Here is a 24,274-nt window from a genome sequence, read left to right as displayed (position 1 = left end):
AATCCTCCCTGGGAGTAGATCTCAAAAACTTGCGGTTTCATGCTTGCGTTTGCTGTTTTCATGTAAATGATATAGTGCAACCGCGAGAATGCCCTTAGAAGATGCGATTTTTGGTTCAGAGTATTAAAACCAGATAATGTTGAGATAATGGCCGTTATTATTGGGGAAATATACAGACACAAACAGACAGAACATTTAGTAAAATAAACACCTAAAATGTATATTTTGCACCTAAATAAAATAAAATCAGTTTTATTTGTATAGCCCAATATCACAAATAGACATTTGCCTATGGGCTTTACATTCCATACAGTATGACACCCTGCCCTTACACCCTTAATACACACCTTTATACTAATATGACAGATGACATGTTATGGAAGCAAAATAGACTAAAATCTAAAAATGTGTATTTGCAAAGTTAATTTTGATGAGTTACTTGATTTGGATTCCACAATATGGATTCCATTCTACCTATATATGTTTTACCAGCTGTGGGTGTGTGATTCTGCTTTAAATAATGACTGTTAACGTGACAACAGGTCATTCCTGTTTGCTCTCTCTCCGTCACTGCAGGGTGGGGCCTCACCTTGTAATGTTCCTCACACTCCTGCTCCTCTGTGTAATCTTCAGAAAGTACAGCAGTCCCACGGATCGCTGAGGGTAACACAAACTAGACCGACATTCAGGATTACGAAGACCTTTTTATTTCATTTATTTTTTATTAAAATTTTTTATTTTGTTATGAGAAATTAGCCCAAAATGGAGCTACGTCATTTTTAACTTTACAAGGACCACCAGCTGTGCTACTCAAAAACTGATGACTATTTGTTGAAAGAGGAAACGTCCACTTAAAACAAGGTGAGCAATGGACACTGCAGACAGAGAAATTAATCTCAACTCGTCCGACAACATGTGAAATTAAACTGTAATTATCTGTAATAATGTCATGTCTTTATGAACGGTAATAGGTGACTCCTGTTCGGAATGCTTTCAGAAACTTCAATAAATCATTAAGCTTGAAAGTTTATTCAGAAGCTGACAGAACAATTTGACAATCTTAATCTTAGTACTTTAGCAATCTTACACCAAGGTCCATTTCGTCCATCAACTTGATTTTTTTTTTGTTTTAAGTTATTTTTAAAGCACAAATGAAGCTTTATGAACAGATTGAGTTGTATGGTTGTCATGGATTTGCACAGTGTATTATTATGACCTCCATGCCAAAACATGCAAAACCTGTCTGCTGTCTTGTAAATATTCAAATACATCGAAATATAAATGTTAGGAAAACTGAAAATGTCATGGTGCAAAAGATTTCTCAGTTTTGAAGCCAACTAAAACATTTAACATTTTATAGGACAACTGCCTACATTTGAGCCAAGTAAGAATCTTTTCTTGAGATAATCATTCATATGTAAGGAAAATGTATCTCTTATAGCTATGTATAAAAACTTCAACTTGTTAGTTCTACATATAAAGACTTACCAAAGTTAAAGACCTACTTCACCAGTGGAAATATGAAGGTGTATTGAACTCTGAAATCCTATGCAGTATACAGGTACATGTGCAAACATTTTAGAAATCGGTTCAGCCTGAGAAAAGGCAGAAAGAGTGCTTTATGGTCTCACTGTACCATGTGTGATGTGTCACACATTTTCCCATGTGTGACACATCACACATGGTAAGATGTTGGGTTAGTAACAGGACGGCTGGGCTAAGTGAAGAATGAGGGAAGAAAAACTTAATTCATTAAATGATAATAGCGATTTTATAATGAAAGAACGCGTGTTCCGTATGTGTGAAGTATTCTTTTAAGTTGTGCCAACTTGTCATTTTCTGCTAAGAAAGTTTTTCAGACAGTATTAAAACATTTTAATGATTGAATCTAAATTTTGACCGACTTGGTTTTGTTTGTTATCTGTCTGACAGAGAATTAGTTGGCACAACTGTTCAAAATTGTACTTCAAAATTGGAAGTTTACATGAAAGATGCATTTTCATTACATATGAAAGTTAAGTTATCTCAAGGAAAGATAATTAGTTGGTTCAAATGGAAGCATTTTTTTTTCTTTGTCTCAAAACTAAAAAATCTAGTGAAGACAGTTGAGCTTGAAAATGAGAGTGCTCCTAACTTTATAATTTTTACAGTGTCCTTATTTTCTCTCTTTTTTTCCATTTACTTTCACAGCCATTCTAAAGAATTTTGATATTCGAAAACATTTCATCCCACTCGTGTAATTTGTGTAATTCGTCCTGTTTTTGTTCTTTTAAACTCTGCCCTGTAAGGTGACTTTGGCTGCTCTGAAAGGCGCCTATAAATACAATTAATTATTATAATTATTATGTGTTGGAACTAACTTACCCTTTCTTTCTTTGCAGTTGAATGGCGCGGTGCCACTGTCACTGGCGCAACGTGTGTATCTGTTTGTGCTCACCATGCATCTTGCTGGCCCTGCTGATGTTCTACATTACGATCATGGTGTGTATGGACATGACCACCACAGTAGAATGGACTCCTGGAGAAATCTCACAGTCCAAAAATCACTTTGTGGCCACCGGAAGATGGAAAAAAAACTGTAAAGTTCCAACTCCGGAAACTTTCTGGAAGCAGCATGGCGACGCCTTCTGGAACCGGCTTCAACTGCAAATCGACAGCCGTTTCAAACCCATCCTGCACCTGAAAAACATCCCAAGGGATTTTGAAAATATTAACTTTCATGACTCCCTACTGAGAGACAGTTTTTCGGACGTTTTGGACACAAACAGGTCAAGAAAAAACTTTGAGGAGTCACCAGAGACGATACAACTGTTTGTGAACCACATGCAAAAGAGGGACTACTCGACTATCATCCAGCCCAAGGGAGTGTGTGGTGCTGGGGTAGAGAATCAGAAAGAGCCCCCTCTGATTCTAATGGCCATTAAGACGACAATGCTGAATTTTAAGAACCGGCAGGTCATTCGACAGACTTGGGGCAAGGAGGGATGGGTGGCAGGACACAATGGGAGTGGAGCATATGTCCGCAGGGTGTTCCTACTCGGGACAGAGGACACAGAGTCGCTGGCTCAAGAGCTGCTGCATTTGGAGAGTGATCGTTATAGAGACATTCTCCAGTGGGACTTCATGGACACATTCTTCAACCTCACCTTGAAAGACGTGCTCTTCTGGAAGTGGTTCTCACACCACTGCAACGGTTCACAGTTTGTCCTTAAAGGGGACGACGATGTTTTGGTCAACACCCCCAAACTGATAACTTACCTCCAAGGTGAGTTATTAAATAAGTCACAAACCTTAAATGAATTCATGGTGGGTGACGTCATAGTATCAGCCGCGCCGATTCGAGACCGTGGGTCCAAATACTTCATCCCAGAAAGCTTCTACAAAGGCCTGTACCCCACGTACGCTGGCGGTGGGGGGGTGGTGTACTCGGGCCTGTTGATCAAACGTCTACACAGAGTGTCCAAGGGGATTCACCTGTTCCCCATAGACGATGTTTACGTGGGGATGTGTATGCTTCACCTGAACGCTTACCCCATCCACAACCCGGCATTCCTAACGTTTGGCTTTTCCGGTAAGGAAGAGCAGGAGCCGTGTGCGTATCACAAGATTCTTCTGGTCCACAAACGGAGCCCCGAGCAGATGGTTGTACTGTGGAAAGACCTGAAAAAGACAAAGAGACAGTGTTGGGATGTCCCACTAAGAGATGGACGCAAGAAGGGAAAAAAACAATGAGGCCATCCCTAGTAAATTTGCATGTTTACAGTTTGATATGAGACATTTTGGTGAGTCATGAAGAGAGGACAGGACATTGTGTTAAAGGTAAAGTCAGGGATAGTGGAGAACGCTTGTTGTCAAAATCACCTTTTGTCAAATATCCTCATGCGGAGATATTCAATGAGATATTTACTGATTCTGACAAAAAGTTATTTTGACAACAGGCATTCTCCAGATTCGCTGACGCCACCTTTAACTAGTGTACGTATTTATATAGGCCTACTTAAGGTTTCCATGATAATTGGTGTTATTTATCCTAAACCATTTGAAAAATATAAATGTACCACAGATTTTACAATGTTTGAATGACCACCTACTATTTTTATTAACTTTTTTACCTAACTTAACTTTACTAAATTATTTTTTCCCTGATCTCATAATGAGAATATAACTATGACATGAAGACATGATGTTGACTGCAATATAATATATTCCCTGGCCCAACAAGTTTCAAGTCTGCTGTATCAGAACATTTTCAGAATTCATAAAAATAAGTTTACACGGTTTTTAATCAAATTAATAGGTACACTTTTATTATTGTAAAAATATAATTTATAATATATAATTAATTAAATATAATATAATATAATTTAAAAAAAATATATATTATTCCTATGAATGTGTACAATGAACATCCAGTTACCTCTATTTATGGATACTAAGGAAGACTATATGATCAAATTAGCTGTGTTAATGCAGTGAAATTTCAAAAAATTCTGTGAATATCTCCTCATGATCTATACCTGTCTGTACTGTGTGTGTACTGAAAAAAAATCGAATTTAAATGCACAGCTCTGTAAACTGGAATGGAAACAAATGGAGCCCATAGCAACATGGCCGTTTGAAAAGCCTCGGCTGTGTATTATTAACACTGATTATTTTTCCAGCACACACAGTAAGGGATCATGAGGAGATTTTCACTCATTTTGACAAAAAGTGATTTTGACAGCAAGCCTCCTCCAAAATTGCTGACTCCACCTTTTAGAGGAGTTTGAGTGTTCACTGGTGGTTGAGCCAGTTTTGCAGAGATGAAGTTTGAAAGGTCGCAGTGTGTTTGAATACCCTGAATTAAATGAGTTGCCTTTGTTAGGCACAGGTATGAATTATAATGTAAAGACTGGCTCCCGTCTAGATTGTCTTCCGTTCAACAGAAAGGGGCTTAATATGTGACTAATGTGTGAAATAAGTTATTATTGCTAAATAATTTTTGTTTTTGTTTCCTGTCATTACCAAATAAACTTTCAACACAACCTATTTTATTTCTGTGAATGAAACTTTCCCTTCACAGCAAATGTATACAGCTCCGGAAAAAATTAAGAGACCAGTCTGGATTTTTCTTGAATCTTCATCTCTACATAACTTATTGAAAATGCTCTCAATGACAAAAGATACTATTGGAATTTGGTAGAAATGTTGTCAGTAGTTTATTTTATAGAACCAAAATGTTCATTCTACTCAAAGATATGCCTATAAATAGTAAAACAAGAGACACTGAATATTTGGAGTGGTCTCTTAATTATTTTCCAGAGCTCTATGTTTTAAATTCTTCTATAGTGCAAAGACTTGATTCTAGTGATGTTTCGTGATGTGACGCTATGAGGTCCATCACTGTGGAACTGATAAAGCTAGGAAAAATAAAAATTCCAAGGCATCTGTCTTCACTAGAGTTTTGAGTTTTGAGGCCGACTAATCTGAGACGACTAATTATATTTTGTTGATATAACTTATCATTCATAAGTATTGAAAATGTATATTTCATATTTATAATAACTCATAAAAATTGAGTTCTACATTCTAGAATATCAAACATTAACAGTTGGCAACTAATTATCTGTCATACAGATAACAAACAAAACTTGGTTTATTCAAACATTAACCATAAGAACCCATGGTGAGTGACACCCATGTAACACACACTTTGAATGTCCTACAATCATCCTTATACAGATTTAATATTGACCTTTACTCATCAAGTCCCTAAGTGCAAATAAACAACATCCTGGTGTGCTGGTAATGTGACAGTAATGTGACTGTGACTCGATGGGACTTCACAAAAATTGCAGTGTGACAGGTACACACAAGTGAAGTTACTTTGTTACTAAAGGTGAGTTTAAACCGATTTAACAAATACAATTTCTTAATAGTGTGTCCTGTATTACATTGAACCTAGTCTGACCATATTTCATGAACAAATGTATATAGAACAAGTTAGGAAAATAGCGCTGTGATGTATACAGCACATCGGGCCTTCAGCCTTAAAATAGTCATGGAAATCCTGATGTAACATATTTGTCACAAACATGTGTTAAATATATAACAAAACTACTTTTGCATATCTGTAAATAGACAAATACAATTTTACTGCCCTATGCTGGTCCCATTTGAATGTAGGCTAATTGTTTTATTATTCTAGTAACTTCTAGTAAATAAAAAAACACATCAGAAATGTGTTCTATGTGGTCCACTTGGTCTGTGTTATATCCTCCATCATTTTCCTTTAACGAGAAATGGGTCTCGGTTCTTAGAGGTTAAAACAGTGTTAAAACTGTCTTTCGGAAGAAAAAATAATAAATTGGCACAAGTTTTACTTTTTGGAAGCCTTATGTGTAGAACTCAAAAAACTTGGTTTTTAAAAATATGAAAGATACGTTATCTAAACAAAAGATAATTCATTGGCTCAAATGTAGTCAATTTTCCTTAAAAAATCTAGTGAAGACAGACACAAACGATGGAAGAACACCATGTACAAAAACCTGAATCCACGTTACGTAACATTAGGCTTTCTACATGTGACTGGGGAGTGTTTCCCAATGAGCACATTGAGGAAGATATCTTAGTTCTCCTCCCCCCTGCTCACCAAGTGCTCCAGACGTCAAGTGTTCAAGTACAACCAGTCCACTTAAAGGTGCACTATGCAGTTTCAGGTGAGGGGGGTTTGTTTACATTTACAGAGCCTGCAGTTAGTTTCCCAAACATATTTACTCTACATGTAATTCTTAGTTTTGAATAATTCTATCATCATAAATCCAAAATACAATTATTTTGAGACAGCTGGAAACAAAGGTAAGACTAGATGTTGTAAACAAAACTGTGGGCCTTGCTGCTGTAAACAACAATAGTGAGAGTAACTTTTCAGGAAGCTTTCTAACTTCAAACAGTGTTCCAGGGATCCAATTTTCCCTTGGGGAAGTGTGTTTATTCAGTTGTGAGAATATAGGTTAGGCAAGACAAGGAAAGTTTATTTATATAGCACAATTCAGACACAAGGCCATTCAAAGTACTTTACAGGGGCAAGAACAATGTTCACTTCTCTGACACACCCAAAGTTTCATAGTACACCTTTAAAGATGGAGTCAGCAATTCTGTAGAATGCTTGTTGTCAAAATTACTTTTTGTCAAATTCAGTGAATATCTCCTCACGATCCGCAACCTGTACCTTCTGTGTGTGCTGGAAAAAAATCCATTGTTTATACACAGCCTAGGCTCTGTAAACTGGCATGTTGATAACGACGATGACCAAAGACATGAAAGAAAACAAACAAAAAATACTTTCACATTAATTTATTTCACACATTCGTCACATCATCCATTTTCTGTTGAAAGGAAGACAAACTAGACGGGAGCCAGTCTTTACATTATTATTCATCGGTGTGCGTAACAAAGGCAGCTCATGTAATTCAGGGTATTCAAACACACCGTGACCTTTCAAACTTCAACTCTGCAAAACTGGCTCCACCACTGTAAACTCAAACTCTTAGTAACAGTCACTGCAAAGATGAATTCTTAAGTTACCAAATTTAACCCGCTGGAATCACTTTAAGATACGGCCCTTTAAGGCCATTAAGGCCAAAAACGTCCATTTTCCGACCTCTCTTTATAACTCACCAAAATGTTTGTTATCACACTGTAAACATACACATTTTACCTGAAATCACCAGGGATAATGTCACTGTTTTTTCTTCTTGCGTCCATCTCTGAATGGGACGTCCCAACACTGTCTCATTGTCTTTTTCAGGTCTTTCCACAGTACAACCATCTGCTCGGGGCTCCGTTTGTGGACCAGAAGAATCTTGTGATACGCACACGGCTCCTGCTCTTCCTTACCGGAAAAGCCAAACGTTAGGAATGCCGGGTTGTGGATGGGGTAAGCGTTCAGGTGAAGCATACACATCCCCACGTAAACATCGTCTATGGGGAACAGGTGAATCCCCTTGGACACTCTGTGTAGACGTTTGATCAACAGGCCCGAGTACACCACCCCCCCACCGCCAGCGTACGTGGGGTACAGGCCTTTGTAGAAGCTTTCTGGGATGAAGTATTTGGACCCACGGCCTCGAACCGGCACGGCTGATCCTATGACGTCACCCACCATGAATTCATTTAAGGTTTGTGACTTATTTATTAACTCACCCTGGAGGTAAGTTATCAGTTTGGGGGTGTTGACCAAAACATCGTCGTCCCCTTTAAAGACAAACTGTGAGCCGTTGCAGTGGTGTGAGAACCACTTCCAGAAGAGCACGTCTTTCAAGGTGAGGTTGAAGAATGTGTCCATGAAGTCCCACTGGAGAATGTCTCTATAACGATCACTCTCCAAATGCAGCAGCTCTTGAGCCAGCGTCTCTGTGTCCTCTGTCCCGAGTAGGAACACCCTGCGGACATATGCTCCACTCCCATTGTGTCCTGCCACCCATCCCTCCTTGCCCCAAGTCCGTCGAATGACCTGCCGGTTCTTAAAATTCAGCATTGTCGTCTTAATGGCCATTAGAATCAGAGGGGGCTCTTTCTGATTCTCTACCCCAGCACCACACACTCCCTTGGGCTGGATGATAGTCGAGTAGTCCCTCTTTTGCATGTGGTTCACAAACAGTTGTATCGTCTCTGGTAACTCCTCAAAGTTTTTTCTTGAGCTGTTTGTGTCCAAAACGTCCGAAAAACTGTCTCTCAGTAGTGTATCATGAAAGGTAATGTTCTCAAAATCCCTTGTGATGTTTTTCAGGTGCAGGATGGGGTTGAAACGGCGGTCGATTTGCAGTTGAAGCCGGTTCCAGAAGGAGTCACTATGCTGCTTCCAGAAAGTTTTAGGGATCGGAGCAACAATGTTTTTTTTCCAACTTCCAATTTTGGACTGTGGGAATGCTCCATGAGTCCATTCTACTGTGGTGGTCATGTTCATACACACCCTGATCATAATGTCGAACATCAGCAGGGCCAGCAAGATGCATGGTGAGCTCAAACAGATACATACGTTGCGCCAGCGCCAGTGGCACCGCGCCATTCAACTGCAAAGGAAGAAAGGGTAGATTGAACAAATGTTTTTGAACATCAAAATACTTTAAATGTGTCATGGAAGTTAAATTCTAGAGAAAAGGAAAGAAGGGTGGGACCAAGCCCCAACCACAGCGAGTTCAACATCCAATGCAGAAGTGACAAAAAATGTCAGTTCACCGAGTGGCCACTAAGAGGTGGTACCAAAACAGAGCAATTTCTCATTGACTCCCATGTTAAATAGGCAGTTTTCACAGCATTATTAAACCTATTTATGGCCTGGTCAAAAAAAACATTCTAGTCTGTATGTTTAGGTCGTAAAAAGAAATGAGGCGGAGTACAAATCTGACAAGATGGCGAAGCGCATAGGCCAGGACGATTGGATGTAGTTGGAATGACTGAGGTCAGCCCGGATGCTACATCCATTTTATATACTATCTATGGGTGGGACATTGTAAAAATGCCTTAGTTAGGAAAACTCCAATTTTCAATACAGCTGTATTATATATTTTTGAGTTTTGCAGCTGAAACTCGTAAGCCTTAAGGAAAACTGCCTACATTTGAGCCAACTTATTATCTTTTGTTGAGATAACTTATCATTTCTATGTAATGAATATGTATAAAAACTATATTTAAAGGTGCTACGAGGAACTTTTAAATATTTCTGAAACAGTCTAATTTTTCCTCTGAGGAACATTAATGACATGACATGTTAGAGCAAATGAGACCATTAGTGCAAAGAATGCTATTTTTATATAGTTTTTCTTAATGCCTTTGTCATGGGTACGCTCACCCTGGAACTATAGCTGGCGTAATTAATACACTACCGCTTTTGTCCAAAGGAGGTGCAAGAATGAACACAGTGGAAGTTCCTCTGAGCACCTTTAAGGCTAGGCAAGTTTATTTATATAGCACAATTCAAACACAAGGCCATTATAAGTGCTTTACAGGGGCAAGATTAAAATACATAAAATAATAATATAAAATAGTAATAAAAAAATACTCCAAATGAACTATGAAATGGACATTGTTGTAAAAAATGTTTATCAACTTCTCTACTATTAAACCTGCAGTGTGTAGAATTTTGGGTTTTATTTCCTAGCAGATTTTGTAGAAAGTAATTATAATATCCATAAGTACATTTAATTTATTGCATAATAGCTGAAAAAAATTATTGAATTATTATTTTTTCCCTTAGAAAGGGTCTCATATATGTCCATATTTCTGCATATTTTGGACCAAGGCCTAGTGCCGCCATCTTGAAAGTGTCATAGTAGGACTGTCATCAGGTGCATTGTTTAAAATTTAGAATTGTTCTTGTCCTTGAAGGCCACTGTAGCTTCTGTTATTATTCAAAAGGAGTGGGGTTACCCAGGGAGCGTTGCACTCTAGAACTTTCAAGAATTTTCTTGATGATGTCATATTACACACTGCACCTTTAAAGCTCGATGATTTCTGAAGTGTCTGTAGTTCAAAGCATTCCGAACAGGAGTAACCTAACGCTGTTCATAAAGACATAACATGAGTAGCCTACAGATAATCACAGCTTAATTAGACTTTCGAACGATTAACTTCTCAGTCGGCAGTTTCTATTGCTCACCTGTGTTAAGTGGACGTTTCCTCTTTCAATAAAACGTCATCTGTTTTTAGAAGCAAAGCTGCTGGTCCGTGTTAGTAATGGTATTCCTCCATTGTGGGCCAATGGAGCGTGAGACAAGCAGGAGTATTGGATCAGCGGGCGCGGTATTGCTCTCCGGTGAGGATGTCCCCAGGGCGACTCCCTAGGGAGCGGTTTCAGGAGGGTCCAGCTGGGAGGAGGAAGCCTCGGGGAAGACCCAGGACTAGGCTGAGAGGTCTCCACACATGGTCTGGGCAGTCAGAGCTGGTTAATGTGGCACAGGAAAGCTCAGGTGGAACAGGTGGAACAGGTGCAAAAAGACGAGTGTTTACAAATGAGCACACGAGAAAAAATTCAGTCTTTTCAACAAGTGCTCCACAAGTCATTGTTCAAGTAAAACCAGTCTAGGAGTGAACTGCTCATACCAACTGTGATTCACCTATAGATTGTTTGAATGACAGTTTTATGGTTTTAAAGATAGGCCGGTTTATATATTAAAATGCACATCGAAGCTTTAAGTGCTTTTATAAGCTCCATTAACTAGAACGTTACAACGTTATACAGTTTTTAAAATAGTTTTATAGAGTGTAGCCTAATTTCTGCAGGGGTTGTGGGACAAAATCTCTGTAAACTGTCCTGTTGGGGGGGGGGGGGGTCGCGGTGTAGTGATTGGAGAGTGGTATAGGCCTATTTTTAATTTTTTACCAATGAAGGCCCTACTCTAAGATCAAATTATTATTATATGCCTTTTTACGGATCTATGGGAAACGGGTATGTTTTTTTTCTCTGCAAGAATGCACAGTAACCTATTTAATTTCATACTTTATTTGCTAGACTAGACTACGATAATGAATGTATTAGTGCAGTTAGTCATTTGGTAGCTCATCACTCCTTAGCTCCAAAATGCCAACAATCTTTCCAAAAATGAATGTTTAAAAGAAAACTTTATCACAACTGAATTGTCAAATTGCAAAGTTGTACAAAAATTCAAATAGTCAAAAATCATTGAGCTTGAAAGTGTATTCAATAGTTGATAAAACAATCTTACAACAAGGTAGCCTACATTTTATATCTCATCTAGAGCTTCTGATCAAAATACACCATCTTTCTGAGTAGATGGAATGTATATGGTTGTCATGGAAATGAAGATGCAGAGTGCCCAAGTCTTTTTATGACCTCCAAGCAAAAACATGCAAAACCTGTCTGCTGAATTTGATTTTGATCGATTAAATACTCTACGGAAAAGCTACTAAATGGACCTTTAGGTGAGACTGATTTGGATATAATACATTCACTGTAAAAAAAATTGTAAAGTTAGGAACACTCAAAATAAAATGTATGTCAACTGTCTTCACTTGACTGTTGAGTTTTGAGGCCAACTAAAACGCTCAAGTTTGAAGGAAAACAGCCACATTTGGGCCAAATAATTAACTTTTGTTGAGACAATACCAAGTTATTACCAACTTATTATCTTTTCAGAAAGACAGTTTTAACACTGTTTAATGTCTGAATCAACATTTTGACTGACTTGGTTTTGTTTATCTGTAAGACAGAAAAGGATTTGGCAAAACTGTTAATGTTTGAAATTCTATATGTAGAACTCAACGTCCTTATACTCTCTCATTGCTTTTCTCTACCCCCGTCTTGTCCGTGATCTGTGTTATGGACCAACCCTTCTTGTCTTTCCACAAGAACTTAAACCTGCAGTGTGTAGAATTTCGGGTTTTATTTCCTAGCAGATTTTGTAGAAAGTAATTATAATATCCATAAGCACATTTAATTTAGTGCATAATAGCTGAAAAAAAAGTTTTGAATTATTATTTTTTCCCTTAGAAAGGGTCTCATATATGTCCATATTTCTGCATATTTTGGACCAAGGCCTAGTGCCGCCATCTTGAAAGTGTCATAGTTGGAATGTCATCAGGTGCATTGTTTAAAATTTAGAATGGTTCTTGTCCTTGAAGGCCACTGTAGCTTCTGTTGTTATTCGAAAGGGTTGGGGTTACCCAGGGAGCGTTGTATTCTAGAACTTTGTAGAACTTTCTTGATGATGTCATATTACACACTGCACCTTTAACTTTCACGGCACATTTTAAGTATTCTGCTATTCGAAAACATTTCTTGGAACTAACATAAACTCTTTGTTGCTTTGCAGTTGAATGGCGCGGTACAACTGTCGCTGGGGCAACGCGTTTATCGTTTATCGCGTCTTGCTGGCCCTGCTGATCTTATACATCATGGTGTGTATGAACTTGAACACCAAAACAGAATCAACTCCTGAGGCGTTACCTGAGTCCAATAATGATCTCTTCGTGGCCAATGGAAGGTGGATAAATGACAGCTATGCTCCAACCCCAACATTTTTCTGGAAGCAACATGACGATTCCTTCTGGAACCGGCTTCAACTGCAAATCGACCGCCCTTTCAACCCCATCCTGCACCTGAAAAACATCACAAGGGATTTTGAGAACATTACCTTTCATGATACACTACTGAGGGACAGTTTTTTGGACGTTTTGGACACAAACAGCTCGAGGGAAAACTTTGAGGAGTTACCAGAGACGATGCAACTGTTTGTGAACCACATGCAAAAGAGGGACTACTCGACTATCATCCAGCCCAAGGGAGTGTGTGGTGCTGGGGTAGAGAATCAGAAAGAGCCCCCTCTGATTCTAATGGCCATTAAGACGACAATGCTGAATTTTAAGAACCGGCAGGTCATTCGACGGACTTGGGGCAAGGAGGGATGGGTGGCAGGACACAATGGGAGTGGAGCATATGTCCGCAGGGTGTTCCTACTCGGGACAGAGGACACAGAGTCGCTGGCTCAAGAGCTGCTGCATTTGGAGAGTGATCGTTATAGAGACATTCTCCAGTGGGACTTCATGGACACATTCTTCAACCTCACCTTGAAAGACGTGCTCTTCTGGAAGTGGTTCTCACACCACTGCAACGGCTCACAGTTTGTCTTTAAAGGGGACGACGATGTTTTTGTCAACACCCCCAAACTGATAATTTACCTCCAGGGTGAGTTAATAAATAAGTCACAAACCTTAAATGAATTCATGGTGGGTGACGTCATAGGTTCGGCTATCCCTCGAACCGATAACGGCTCGAAATACTTCATCCCAGAAAGCTTCTACAAAGGCCTGTACCCCACGTACGCTGGCGGTGGGGGGGTGGTGTACTCGGGCCTGTTGACCAAACGTCTACACAGAGTGTCCAAGGGGATTCACCTGTTCCCCATAGACGATGTTTACGTGGGGATGTGTATGCTTCACCTGAACGCTTACCCCATCCACAACCCGGCATTCCTAACGTTTCGCTTTTCCGGTAAGGAGGAGCAGGAGCCGTGTGCGTATCACAAGATTCTTCTGGTCCACAAACGGAGCCCAGATCAAACTGTTGAACTGTGGAAAGACCTGAAAAGGACAATGAGAGAGTGTTGGGACGTCCCATTCAGAGTTGGAAGCAAGAGGAAAACAATGTGAGTATCACTGGTGATTTAAGGCAACATTTGTTAACAGTCTGATATATGAGTTATGAAGAGAGGAAGAGTTATCTTGATTATAAATAATTAGTTGGCCCAGTTGGCCCAAATGTAGGCAGTTTTGCTTCAACGTTATTTATTTTTAGTTGCTGTTACTTAAAATTGAGTGAAGACAGTTGACTTTGAAAATGTGAGTTTTTTCCTTTTTCGTTTTTCAGTGATCCAACGATAAAACCAGACACAAAAGATGGAAGACCACAAAGTCCCAAAAAAAGGAAAAACAGAAAAAAAAAGTTATGAGAGTAACTGAGGATGAGCACATTTTTACACATCTTTATCAAAGAGTTAGCTAACTGCTAATACAAACCATTACGTGTTTAGATTAGCTTTTACTGAGTGTTTTAATTGGAACTTTATGGATTTAAAGAGACGGTATTTTCTATATTAAAATGCAAATCAGAAGCTCTCAGTGCTAGTATTATTATGCTCCATTAAGAAGGTTAGGCTATAAGGTTTTAAATAGGTTATTTAAACAATCTAATTTCTGCAGGCTTTGTGGGGGACAAAATCTTTGCCAACAGTGTCAAAAATCCACATTAGAGAATACATGTGAGTAGCCGTGCATTTCTTGCAGTGATCACAAGAAATGTTACATAAGCACAGGGTTCCTACAGCTTAGAGCAAGCTAGATTTAAGACTTTTAAGGCTATTTTGATGCCACTCAAATTAATTAACATAAAGACAATTTTACACAAACATCTTTTTGAGGAGAATGACATCTATCTTTTTGTCAGTCTAGGATGAATCGATTTCTAAAATGTTTGCACATTTACACTGGATACTACATAGGATCTCAGAGTTCAATACACCTTCATATTTCCACCAGTGAAGTAGGTCTTTAACAGCTGAAACATCACATTGCAAAGTGGCTTCACAGTAATCCTGAACACACAAAGGCCCAGACTAAAGGTGTCAGACCTGCCTTGTATCTGAAGAATGTTGTTTTAATTTGAAGATCACCTCACACCTGCAAAACCAAACAAACGAGTCAAGTGGACAGTTGCTGTAGAACTGGTTCCACTTGACTTGGAGTAGAAAGGTTTGGCACAATGTCAATGTGTCAAACATTGTATGCAAATCTTTTGTCAAATGTATACGAAGTAGAACTGAACCTCGGGGAAAAATGTGTTTATTTGCATATCCTGTGTACTGTTTCCAGAAGAGATTGGTCTTTTAATTTGAAATGAGAAGAAAATAAATATTTTGGATTGGATTTTTTTTTTTATTATTCTTGAAGTTGAATACATTGACAGCAGGGTGTCAAAAAAAATAAATAAAAAATGTCAAAATTTGTATATTTCATCATCAAACAAATCAAAATCGTTCTCTGGGAAAGGAATGTCATAAACCAAGACCAACTATTTAGTACAATGTGATGCAACCAACTAGAGCAATTTGTCAAGATCGTTAAATGTGTCAAAGTAAGTCACAGAGTATCAGTATCGATAGATTTAAACTCAAATGCATACAATCAGATCTACACGAGCCGAATGTAATGTTTAGAGGTAATGTAAACGTAATAGTCAAAAATAAATAAAAAATTGCAGCGGACGAGTTCTTCAAACGTTATAAACCAGCAACCAAAACCAATCATGACAAAAATGTATTTTATCCATGTTGGCAATCATAAAAAAATATTGTTTCAATGTAGTTTTAGTGAGTTTTCTAATACATTTTATTCTGATAAGGATGACACATTTAGGATGAATTACAGTTTACATTAACATAACCCTGCAGCTGGAGGTCAGTACAGTATGAACGTACATTTGTACATTTAAGCCGGCAATATCCAAATGGCCATTGCTTATTTTTCGGGTTATCCGTACGTATGTCAGTCCATCTGTCCGAACGTGCCATTCCTGTGAGCGTGATAACTCATGAACGCTTGCACAAATGTCCACTCAAGGATCAACTGCTTACATTTTGGAGGTCAAAGGTTACTCCGACTGTTAGATCGCAGTGACCTTGTGCCATATTGTAGCATATTATAGCAGCTTTACCTTCTTTAAAGCATTGCATTCCACCACTAGACATTCACCGTTCGGCAACTGTATGGAAGTATATACCCACCAGGCAGTAGTTCTAGTATAAACATTTGTATTTTTTCTTCATATGTTTTCTCGACTTTTGCAGCACATACCTTTTGATTACTTTGTGTTTTGTTTTGTACCAAAATACCAAGCAAAACTATGTATTAGAAAAAACTCACTTGATGATAAACCTGATTGTCAGACATTTTCAGATAAAAAAAAAACAGTAGAAATGTATCTGACAAAAATAAAAGGAGAAGTCACTAGAGATTGTTATTCATCTTCAATAACATTTCAACATTGCAATCAGCAAAATGACTAATTCCTCTCCATGAAGTCGGTGAGTCCACAGCATTCAATGTCCACAAAATGCAGCCACAGAAGAGCCGCAGTCGGAGCTGTAGCATCAGTAACCATTCTCATATCAGTCAGTGATAATGGCCTCGAGGTTTTCCACAGCTCTCGTTCTGTCCGTGGCTTTAACACAGACACTAAGAGCCATTTTGTGTCCGTCCCTCTTTGTCGTCCCCCTCTCCCTCGCTGTCCTCCTCCTCCTCACTCTCACTGTACTGGTAGTTACAGCGGTTTGTGTTGACGAACAGATCGCTCTCGTCTTCAGAGTCGCTCTCTTCCTCTTCGCCTTTCTCCTGCTGTTTGTCCGCCGCGTCCAAAAGCTCCACCGTGAAACCCTCGGGCCTGGAGGAGAAAATAAATAAATAAATAAACAAATTGAACTTAAAGATATAGTGCGTAACTTTTCTATATAAATTAACATCACCACCAAACGAGTTGACACAAAGTGGTTTAAGCATATCAGCTCCACAAAACTCTCTCTGTATTACTAAGTATGGCAGCGTTTATAAACTGGTGTCCCCCGCCCCCGACAATGGGGCAGGAGCTCATGAAGCGCCCAAAAAATGTTTCAGTTGTTGATTCTACTGCTTTGTGAGTGTGTGCTTTGTAAGTGTGTGTGTGTGTGTGTGTGTGTGTGTGTGTGTGTGTGTGTGTGTGTGTGTGTGTGTGTGTGTGTGTGTGTGTGTGTGAGTGTGAGTGTGAGCGAGCGTGTGTGTGCGTGCGTGTGTGTGTTCCTGCTCACCAATGCTTCAGTTTTTGCAGGTTCTGAATTTGGTCTTTGTAGAGAATGGAGCAGATCTCGGCCTTCACCTTCTCTCCCTCCTCGATGGGATCCACCAGCACATAGTCGCCTTCAGACAGCAGAAACACGTTTTCAAATGCAAACCAAAACATAACAGAACTATACATACACATATATTTTTAGCTAGTAATTATCTATTTAATCAATATTTATTTTACTATATGAACTTTACCTTGCTGTCCTTCAGCGACCTCTGTTTGTCTATTTATTGCGCTTTTTACATGTAACATTTTTGGATGTTGTTGGTGTGATTGTTGATTTGGTAAAGAGCAAATGAATTGCCATTCTTGGGATCAATACATTTGCCAAATATATTCGTATCCAACACGTTATCACAATAGTGCCTCGTACTGGCGTCTTTAACCCTTAGGGCCCGTTATAATATTAGGCACACTCGTACCGCTAAGGTCCGTAAAATGGACATTTCCTTGAGGTAGCTATAAAAAATATTATACATTATTTTTTTTCTACTTTTTTTTTGCCAATTCTTTTCCCCCACATCTGCCCTAACTATTAATATAAAATAGTCATGAATTTTAAAAGATGTTAACCCTTTAAATGCCAGGTTTTGGTCATGATGCCATCGTATTTTAGATGAAAAAAACTGAAAAACTGAAATATTTTCAATATACTACATGCAAACTATTTTTTTTTGTGTTGAATTATTAGGCCTGTGATGTGTCAATGATGAGCAGCAAAACTGATTTTCAGGCATTATTATTTTTTGTGCAGTGTCAAATACTCACACTTGTACCGCTAAGGTCCGTAAAATGGACATTTCCTTGAGGTAGCTATAAAAAATATTATACATTAATTTTTTTCTACTTTTTTTTTGCCAATTCTTTTCCCCCACATCTGCCCTAACTATTAATATAAAATATTCATGAATTTTAAAAGATGTTAACCCTTTAAATGCCAGGTTTTGGTCATGATGCCATCGTATTTTAGATGAAAAAAACTGAAAAACTGAAATATTTTCAATATACTACATGCAAACTATTTTTTTTTGTGTTGAATTATTAGGCCTGTGATGTGTCAATGATGAGCAGCAAAACTGATTTTCAGGCATTATTATTTTTTGTGCAGTGTCAAATACTCACACTCGTACCGCTAAGGTCCGTAAAATGGACATTTCCTTGAGGTAGCTATAAAAAATATTATACATTAATTTTTTTCTACTTTTTTTTTGCCAATTCTTTTCCCCCACATCTGCCCTAACTATTAATATAAAATATTCATGAATTTTAAAAGATGTTAACCCTTTAAATGCCAGGTTTTGGTCATGATGCCATCGTATTTTAGATGAAAAAAAATGAAAAACTGAAATATTTTCAATATACTACATGCAAACTAATTTTTTTTGTGTTGAATTATTAGGCCTGTGATGTGTCAATGATGAGCAGCAAAACTGATTTTCAGGCATTATTATTTTTTGTGCAGTGTCAAATACTCACACTCGTACCGCTAAGGTCCGTAAAATGGACATTTCATTGAGGTAGCTATAAAAAATGTTATACAATCTTTTTTTTTTTACTTTTTTTTGCCAATTATTTTCCCCTACATCTGCCCTAACTATTAATATGAAATAGTCATGAATTTTAAAAGATGTTAACCCTTTAATTGCCAGGTTTTGGTCATGATGACATCGTATTTTGGAGGAAAAAACTGAAAATGTTTATTATTTTCAATATACTACATGCAAACTATTTTTTTTGTATTGAATTATTAGGCCTGGGATATGTCAATGCTGAGCAGCAACACAGATATTTAGGCATTATTATTTTTTGTACAGTGTAATAAACTGACACTCATACCGCTAAGGTACGTAAAATGGACTTTTGAAAAAGGTAGCTATAAAAAATATTATACATCGATATTTTTCCAACTTTTTTAGGCTTGAATTTTAAACCAACATCAGTACTAATCATAAATTGAATTTTTGTGTTAGGAAAAGAACCTCACCTGCAGTCCATGCACATTTTCCACTCTTTTTGTTATTATCCAGAAGTGAACAGTGAACAGTGAACGGGCCAAGAACAGTGTAACAGGGACATCATTGGCTAAATAAAGTTGTGTGTATGAGAGAGACTGTGTGTGTGTGTGTGTGTGTGTGTGTGTGTGTGTGTGTGTGTGTGTGTGTGTGTGTGTGTGTGTGTGTGTGTGTGTGTGTGTGTGTGTGTGTGTGTGTGTGTGTGTGTGTGTGTGTGTGTGTGTGTGTGTGTGTGTGTGTGTGTGTGTGTGTGTGTGTGTGTGTGTGTGTGTGTGTGTGTGTGTGTGTGTGTGTGTGTGTATCCCCATGACCTAGACATTATGAGCAAAAGGCTAGTGGTTTTCAAGTGGCACTGTTTTCATTCACTCTGTTCCATGTGTAGTTTTTCATGCAGAGGTTCAAAATCCCTCTAAAGATGACTTTGTATAAATGCACAGCACACACACCTACCTGAGGTCCATACACACAAGCATGTGCAGTGCACTGCTTCAAATAAGTTCAAACATGGGCCATCTTCAATCACATCAAAGGTGCAGCCGTCAGAGACACATAACAAGTCGTTGAGCTGTTTACACAGCTGCCATTGAAACCAGAGTTTATACAAAGCAAACTGTGGAACTAGTTATTTCTTACCTGGCAATATGGAGGGAGCCTTTACACAAGAAGTACATAAAGCTTTGGAAACAGTGATGGAGTCTGATTCTGATAGCGAGTAATAGGAATCTGACACAGACAATGGTTGCGTTCCGAATCGCATACTTTCTGCTATATAGTATGTAGAAAAAAGATTTAGGATGTCCCGATTCTTATGGCCAGATTTAGGATGGTTAGAAGTACCCGGATGTCCTACTTCATGCGGCCAAGATTGTTAGTGTTGAAAAGTGCATCCTATTTGGGCGATTCTGACCCACAATCCAGTGCGCACGTGAAGTGACGTAACATCGACGAAGCCTCCATATGAAAACAAACGGGGATGCGATGGATATAAAAGCAAGAGGCAAGATCAAGGCGCAATGTTATGATGAAATAAGAGAGTAAAGTATGTCCCAATAGTATGCCTACTGCATCCTAACTAGATTCTTTTTATCGTCGGATGTAGTATGTAGAATAGAAAAAAGAAAGAGTATGAGATTCGGAACGCAACCACTGTGTCTGAAACCTCCATTAACGCGTAACAGGTGGGTCCCTGTACCATTCCAGTGGCTGCAGGAGTATATCTCTGTGTATGGGTGTTGGTGGGGCCAACTGAATTCTCCACTACTGAAAGTCAGAGGAAACATCCCAGCTCTGGAGGAGGATTCAGAGTAAATGAAAACAGTGCCACTTGAAAACCACTAGCCTTTTGCTCATAATGTCATAGGTCATGGATACACACACACACACACACACACACACACACACACACACACACACACACACACACACACACGTGCACACACACCCACACACACCCACATACACACACACACACACACACACACTCCTCAGGGTTAAAGCTAAAGGGAGAGGAAGGGGGGATTGTGACAGTGCTATCTAGTGGAAATAGCCTGTTTTTTCTCCATATGCCAAATATGGTCATAATGACGTAACATGGTGGAGAGTAGTAAAAATGATCAATTCCAAGGTAGAAGCCCAGATTGACACCCAGATATAAAAAAATGCATCAATTATGCTTTAATGGCAGTGTGTTGAAAAAATGGTGTTTGAATGGGTGTTAATGGACGTTTTATGGACCTTAGCAGTCTGAATGTAACTCTTGTTTGTATACAGTGTATTTTAGCCTTACTGTAGGAGCTGAGCTGGAAATAACATTATCATATAAAAATACACTTCCTTACCAGTTTTCATGCCATATGCATGAACACAGCCAAAATTATCCAAAAAAAGAAAAATGAAATGTCCGTAAAATGGACCAACGGGCCCTAAGGGTTAATATCATAACAATATATTTTCTTATGAAAAAGCACCAAATTTCAAGCTCTAAATTTTTTAATTTTTTTAAGTTGCAGACCAGGTTAACATGTGTGTCAAAGGTCACACAGCTATAAACAGAGGTTGCATGTGTAAATTACAAAAAATATCTAATGTAAATTCCGTAAAATTGTGTCGCTTGAAAATATATTAGCAGTCCAATTAACAGATATCAGACTCTCAAGCCTTTTTTTTTTGTAGTATGAATGAAACTGTGCGTACGCGGGCCTCTTTCTTTTAAGTGCACGAACGTCATGTGGAAAGTATGTAGAGCCATTTATAATGGTTCACGTGCATGCAGCATAGTACACATCCCTGCCATGTGATTTCATAATAGCATGAAGTCAGTCGAACTACAGTATTGAACTGTTTCTTTAATGTGTGTTTTGTTAACGAGCACACACATAGCGTACACACATTTCTGAACATGGTTTCATAATACTCCGATGATTGACAGGTGCACCAATAAAAGAAAGAGAGAGGGGAGCTACACTGACAGACAGTAAACAATGCACTGTTCAAAGAACTTTGCCTTTTAGAAGAAAAAAGAAAAAGGGACAGGTTGCTACACACTCTGTACGGCACTGAATTGAGTTTAAATGGTAAATAGTGCACTGAGAATAGCCTGTGTGTGTAATAACGTCTGCATTAAGTTCAAGATGTAAAGACTGACATGTGCAGGTGGAAGGTCAAGCTGCGCCTCTTACTCTGAAAAGCTACAAAGTGGTTTCGGTTGACAGTATCACTTGTCAATCAAATGTATTTGTCTTTTTAAAATTCAAAATTTAAAAAGTATGATTTGGTGCATGTTCAAGGCACGCTGTTATGAAGAAATAAATATGTAACAGTATGACCCAATTGTAGCATACTACTATGTTGTTTTTATGGTCAGCTGCAGGATATATTGTATTAAAAGAAAGAGTGAACAATTTGGAACGCAGGGCTCGTGTCTGTTAACACGGTGACACACTGAAGCTTCAAATTATAATCACAAATCAAACCACAATACCGATCAGGAAAACTAACTCTAAGCTATTTTCCCCAAGATTTTTATTTTTATTTTTTCTAAGATTATTTTTGGCATTTTCAAGCTTTATTGATAGTACAGAGTTGAAATGGGGAGACAGAGAGATTGAGAGAGAGAGAGAGAGAGAGAGAGGGGGGGGATGACATGCAGTAAAGGTCCACAGATCCCACTTCCACCAGTTACCTCTCTTGATCCAGATGTTCTTGCGGAACTTGGTCGGCATGGAGACCAGGAATGTCTCACCCGATGCTGTGACAGCTTCATGGAGGTTGTTGCCACGACTACCGAGGACCTACAAGTGACATTACACAATTAATGGACAGAGATGGGAGTCAGGAAAATGACATGGGGTCGTTGTAAACAGTAAAATATAATGCAACTCATATACATAATAATAATAATAATACAATTGTATTAGCTAGTGCCTTTCTGAACACTCAAGGGCACGTAGAGTAGAAACAATAACAAAATCAATACATTAAAAACATATAATAGAAAGATAGTAATAAATAAAAATAGAATAAACAATTAAAATGGATCTCATCTGAATAATGATCCAGTCAGGGATAGACAATGGTAAATGGGTTATGAGTCGTTTTGTAAAGGATGAAACTGTGTGTGTGTGTGTGTGTGTGTGTGTGTGTGTGTGTGTGTGTGTACACTCACCTTGACAATCTGCTGGTTTTCAGTGGGAGTCACATAGTCTCCAAGAACCTCCTTCACAACGTGTTTGCGTTTTGTGGCCTGAGACATTATGAAAACATTCAGGTTTCTTCGCCAGCTGAGAGTAAAGAGACACACCTGGGTTAAAGTGGTGATTAAGAGCAAACGGGCAACTGTAGCAATATAATCATGTTCAGAATCGTTGTATCACACATTACACATACAATGAATTATTTACGTGGCCAACTAAATTAAATTGAAAGCTTATTTTTTATAGCACAATTCAGACACAAGGCAATTCAAAGTGCTTTACGGGGAACGAATATGGCATACAAAATGATACATAAGTAAATAAAGAGCAAACACGGGCAGGCATATTGTTAAAAAAATACATTGTCTTTAAAAGACAGGGGGGAAACAAATAATGCAACATGTTATGTTAGCTACACGTAAAACTGTCTCAACTCACTTTTTAAAAACTTTAACTACTTCAGTGATTTCAATATTGACCGCACACCACATCAACTCACTGTTAAAGTGGGCTACAAACGTAAACAAGTAGCAGATTTCTCTCAATTCACATTATTATTGACTTAGCTGACAATGCTAACATTAGCTATGTCAAAAGACATCCAACCACGTTTCCTACATAAATTACGCTACCTTGAAAGATGAAGACAAGAGTAATTTAGTCTTTTAGAGGCAGACAGTGGTTCTGTGCAGCTTGACAGTGGCTAAATAAATCACTTTAGGAGAAAGAAAGCCACGTTGAAGTATTTTATCAGGGAAAGCCGAAAACATGCGTTCCTGATTTCCGACAACAGTAGAAGCAACACTTCCGGTGCGAAGGGGTCAACACAAAATAATGGTCGTTTTCTAGTTGTCTCTGTAGCCTAAAGTAAATAGACCAATGTGTTGTTTGTTTATTTTAATGGAGCACTTTGCTTATGTTACAATATATAGTAAGAAGCCTTTTAATTTACAGATTATAATGCTGAAGAATTGTGCTTTTAACATATTTAAACAAAGTGGTCAAACCTTACTATCTATGGGTCAAACAGAGCCTTTAAGGTGTCAGGGGGCAAAATGGCAAAACCCCTTTTACTGAAAGCAGACATGCCCTGCGTTCCAATCAATCCCCATACTTCCATACTATTTATTACGCCAGAAAAATATTTAGGATGTCCCAATACATGCACGTCAATTGTAGTATGCTGAAAATACATAAAT

At 38.4% G+C, this 24,274-nt stretch overlaps 4 protein-coding genes across 4 annotated transcripts; 2 read left to right on the top strand and 2 right to left on the bottom strand.

The window, feature by feature from the left end:
* The first annotated feature begins 639 nt into the window (after positions 1 to 639).
* LOC307256871 (N-acetyllactosaminide beta-1,3-N-acetylglucosaminyltransferase 2-like) lies at positions 640 to 4,948 on the top strand. Its single transcript, XM_080035987.1, has 2 exons — positions 640 to 861; positions 2,382 to 4,948. Exon 2 carries the CDS (start codon positions 2,386 to 2,388, stop codon positions 3,730 to 3,732), a length of 1,347 nt encoding a protein of 448 aa, XP_079892113.1. The 5' UTR covers positions 640 to 861; positions 2,382 to 2,385; the 3' UTR covers positions 3,733 to 4,948.
* A 2,772-nt stretch (positions 4,949 to 7,720) lies between these two features.
* LOC307256993 (N-acetyllactosaminide beta-1,3-N-acetylglucosaminyltransferase 2-like) lies at positions 7,721 to 10,849 on the bottom strand (the record flags this gene model as incomplete). Its single annotated transcript, XM_080036108.1, has 2 exons — positions 10,640 to 10,849; positions 7,721 to 9,053 (listed from the first exon to the last, which is right to left on the bottom strand). The coding sequence occupies exon 2, from the start codon at positions 9,047 to 9,049 to the stop codon at positions 7,721 to 7,723; it is 1,329 nt and encodes a 442-aa protein (XP_079892234.1). The 5' UTR covers positions 9,050 to 9,053; positions 10,640 to 10,849.
* Positions 10,850 to 12,816: 1,967 nt separating this feature from the next.
* LOC307256992 (N-acetyllactosaminide beta-1,3-N-acetylglucosaminyltransferase 2-like) lies at positions 12,817 to 14,148 on the top strand (the record flags this gene model as incomplete). Its single annotated transcript, XM_080036107.1, has 1 exon — positions 12,817 to 14,148. The coding sequence occupies one exon, from the start codon at positions 12,817 to 12,819 to the stop codon at positions 14,146 to 14,148; it is 1,332 nt and encodes a 443-aa protein (XP_079892233.1).
* A 1,370-nt stretch (positions 14,149 to 15,518) lies between these two features.
* On the bottom strand, positions 15,519 to 23,853 carry eif1ad (eukaryotic translation initiation factor 1A domain containing). The gene is made up of 5 exons (XM_080036190.1): positions 23,708 to 23,853; positions 23,048 to 23,162; positions 22,565 to 22,673; positions 17,334 to 17,442; positions 15,519 to 16,933 (listed from the first exon to the last, which is right to left on the bottom strand). The coding sequence occupies exons 2-5, from the start codon at positions 23,132 to 23,134 to the stop codon at positions 16,729 to 16,731; spliced, it is 510 nt and encodes a 169-aa protein (XP_079892316.1). The 5' UTR covers positions 23,135 to 23,162; positions 23,708 to 23,853; the 3' UTR covers positions 15,519 to 16,728.
* Between the last annotated feature and the right edge of the window lie 421 nt (positions 23,854 to 24,274).

This window comes from Ammodytes marinus (assembly GCF_949987685.1).
Source record: "Ammodytes marinus genome assembly, chromosome: 10".
NCBI classification, from domain to species: Eukaryota; Metazoa; Chordata; class Actinopteri; order Uranoscopiformes; family Ammodytidae; genus Ammodytes; species Ammodytes marinus.
The sequence above is the reverse complement of the archived record's forward strand: the minus strand, read 5'-3'. Positions and strand labels throughout refer to the sequence as shown.

Excerpts from the sequence above, each read along its gene's own strand:
- LOC307256871 (XM_080035987.1), top strand. The coding sequence starts at position 2,386 with ATGGCGCGGTGCCACTGTCACTGGCGCAACGTGTGTATCTGTTTGTGC.
- eif1ad (XM_080036190.1), bottom strand. The coding sequence starts at position 23,134 with ATGTCTCAGGCCACAAAACGCAAACACGTTGTGAAGGAGGTTCTTGGA. Across the intron at positions 22,674-23,047 it reads AAAACCAGCAGATTGTCAAG|GTCCTCGGTAGTCGTGGCAA; the intron begins GTGAGTGTACAC and ends TGTCACTTGTAG. Across the intron at positions 16,934-17,333 it reads CTGCAAAAACTGAAGCATTG|GCCCGAGGGTTTCACGGTGG; the intron begins GTGAGCAGGAAC and ends TTTCTCCTCCAG.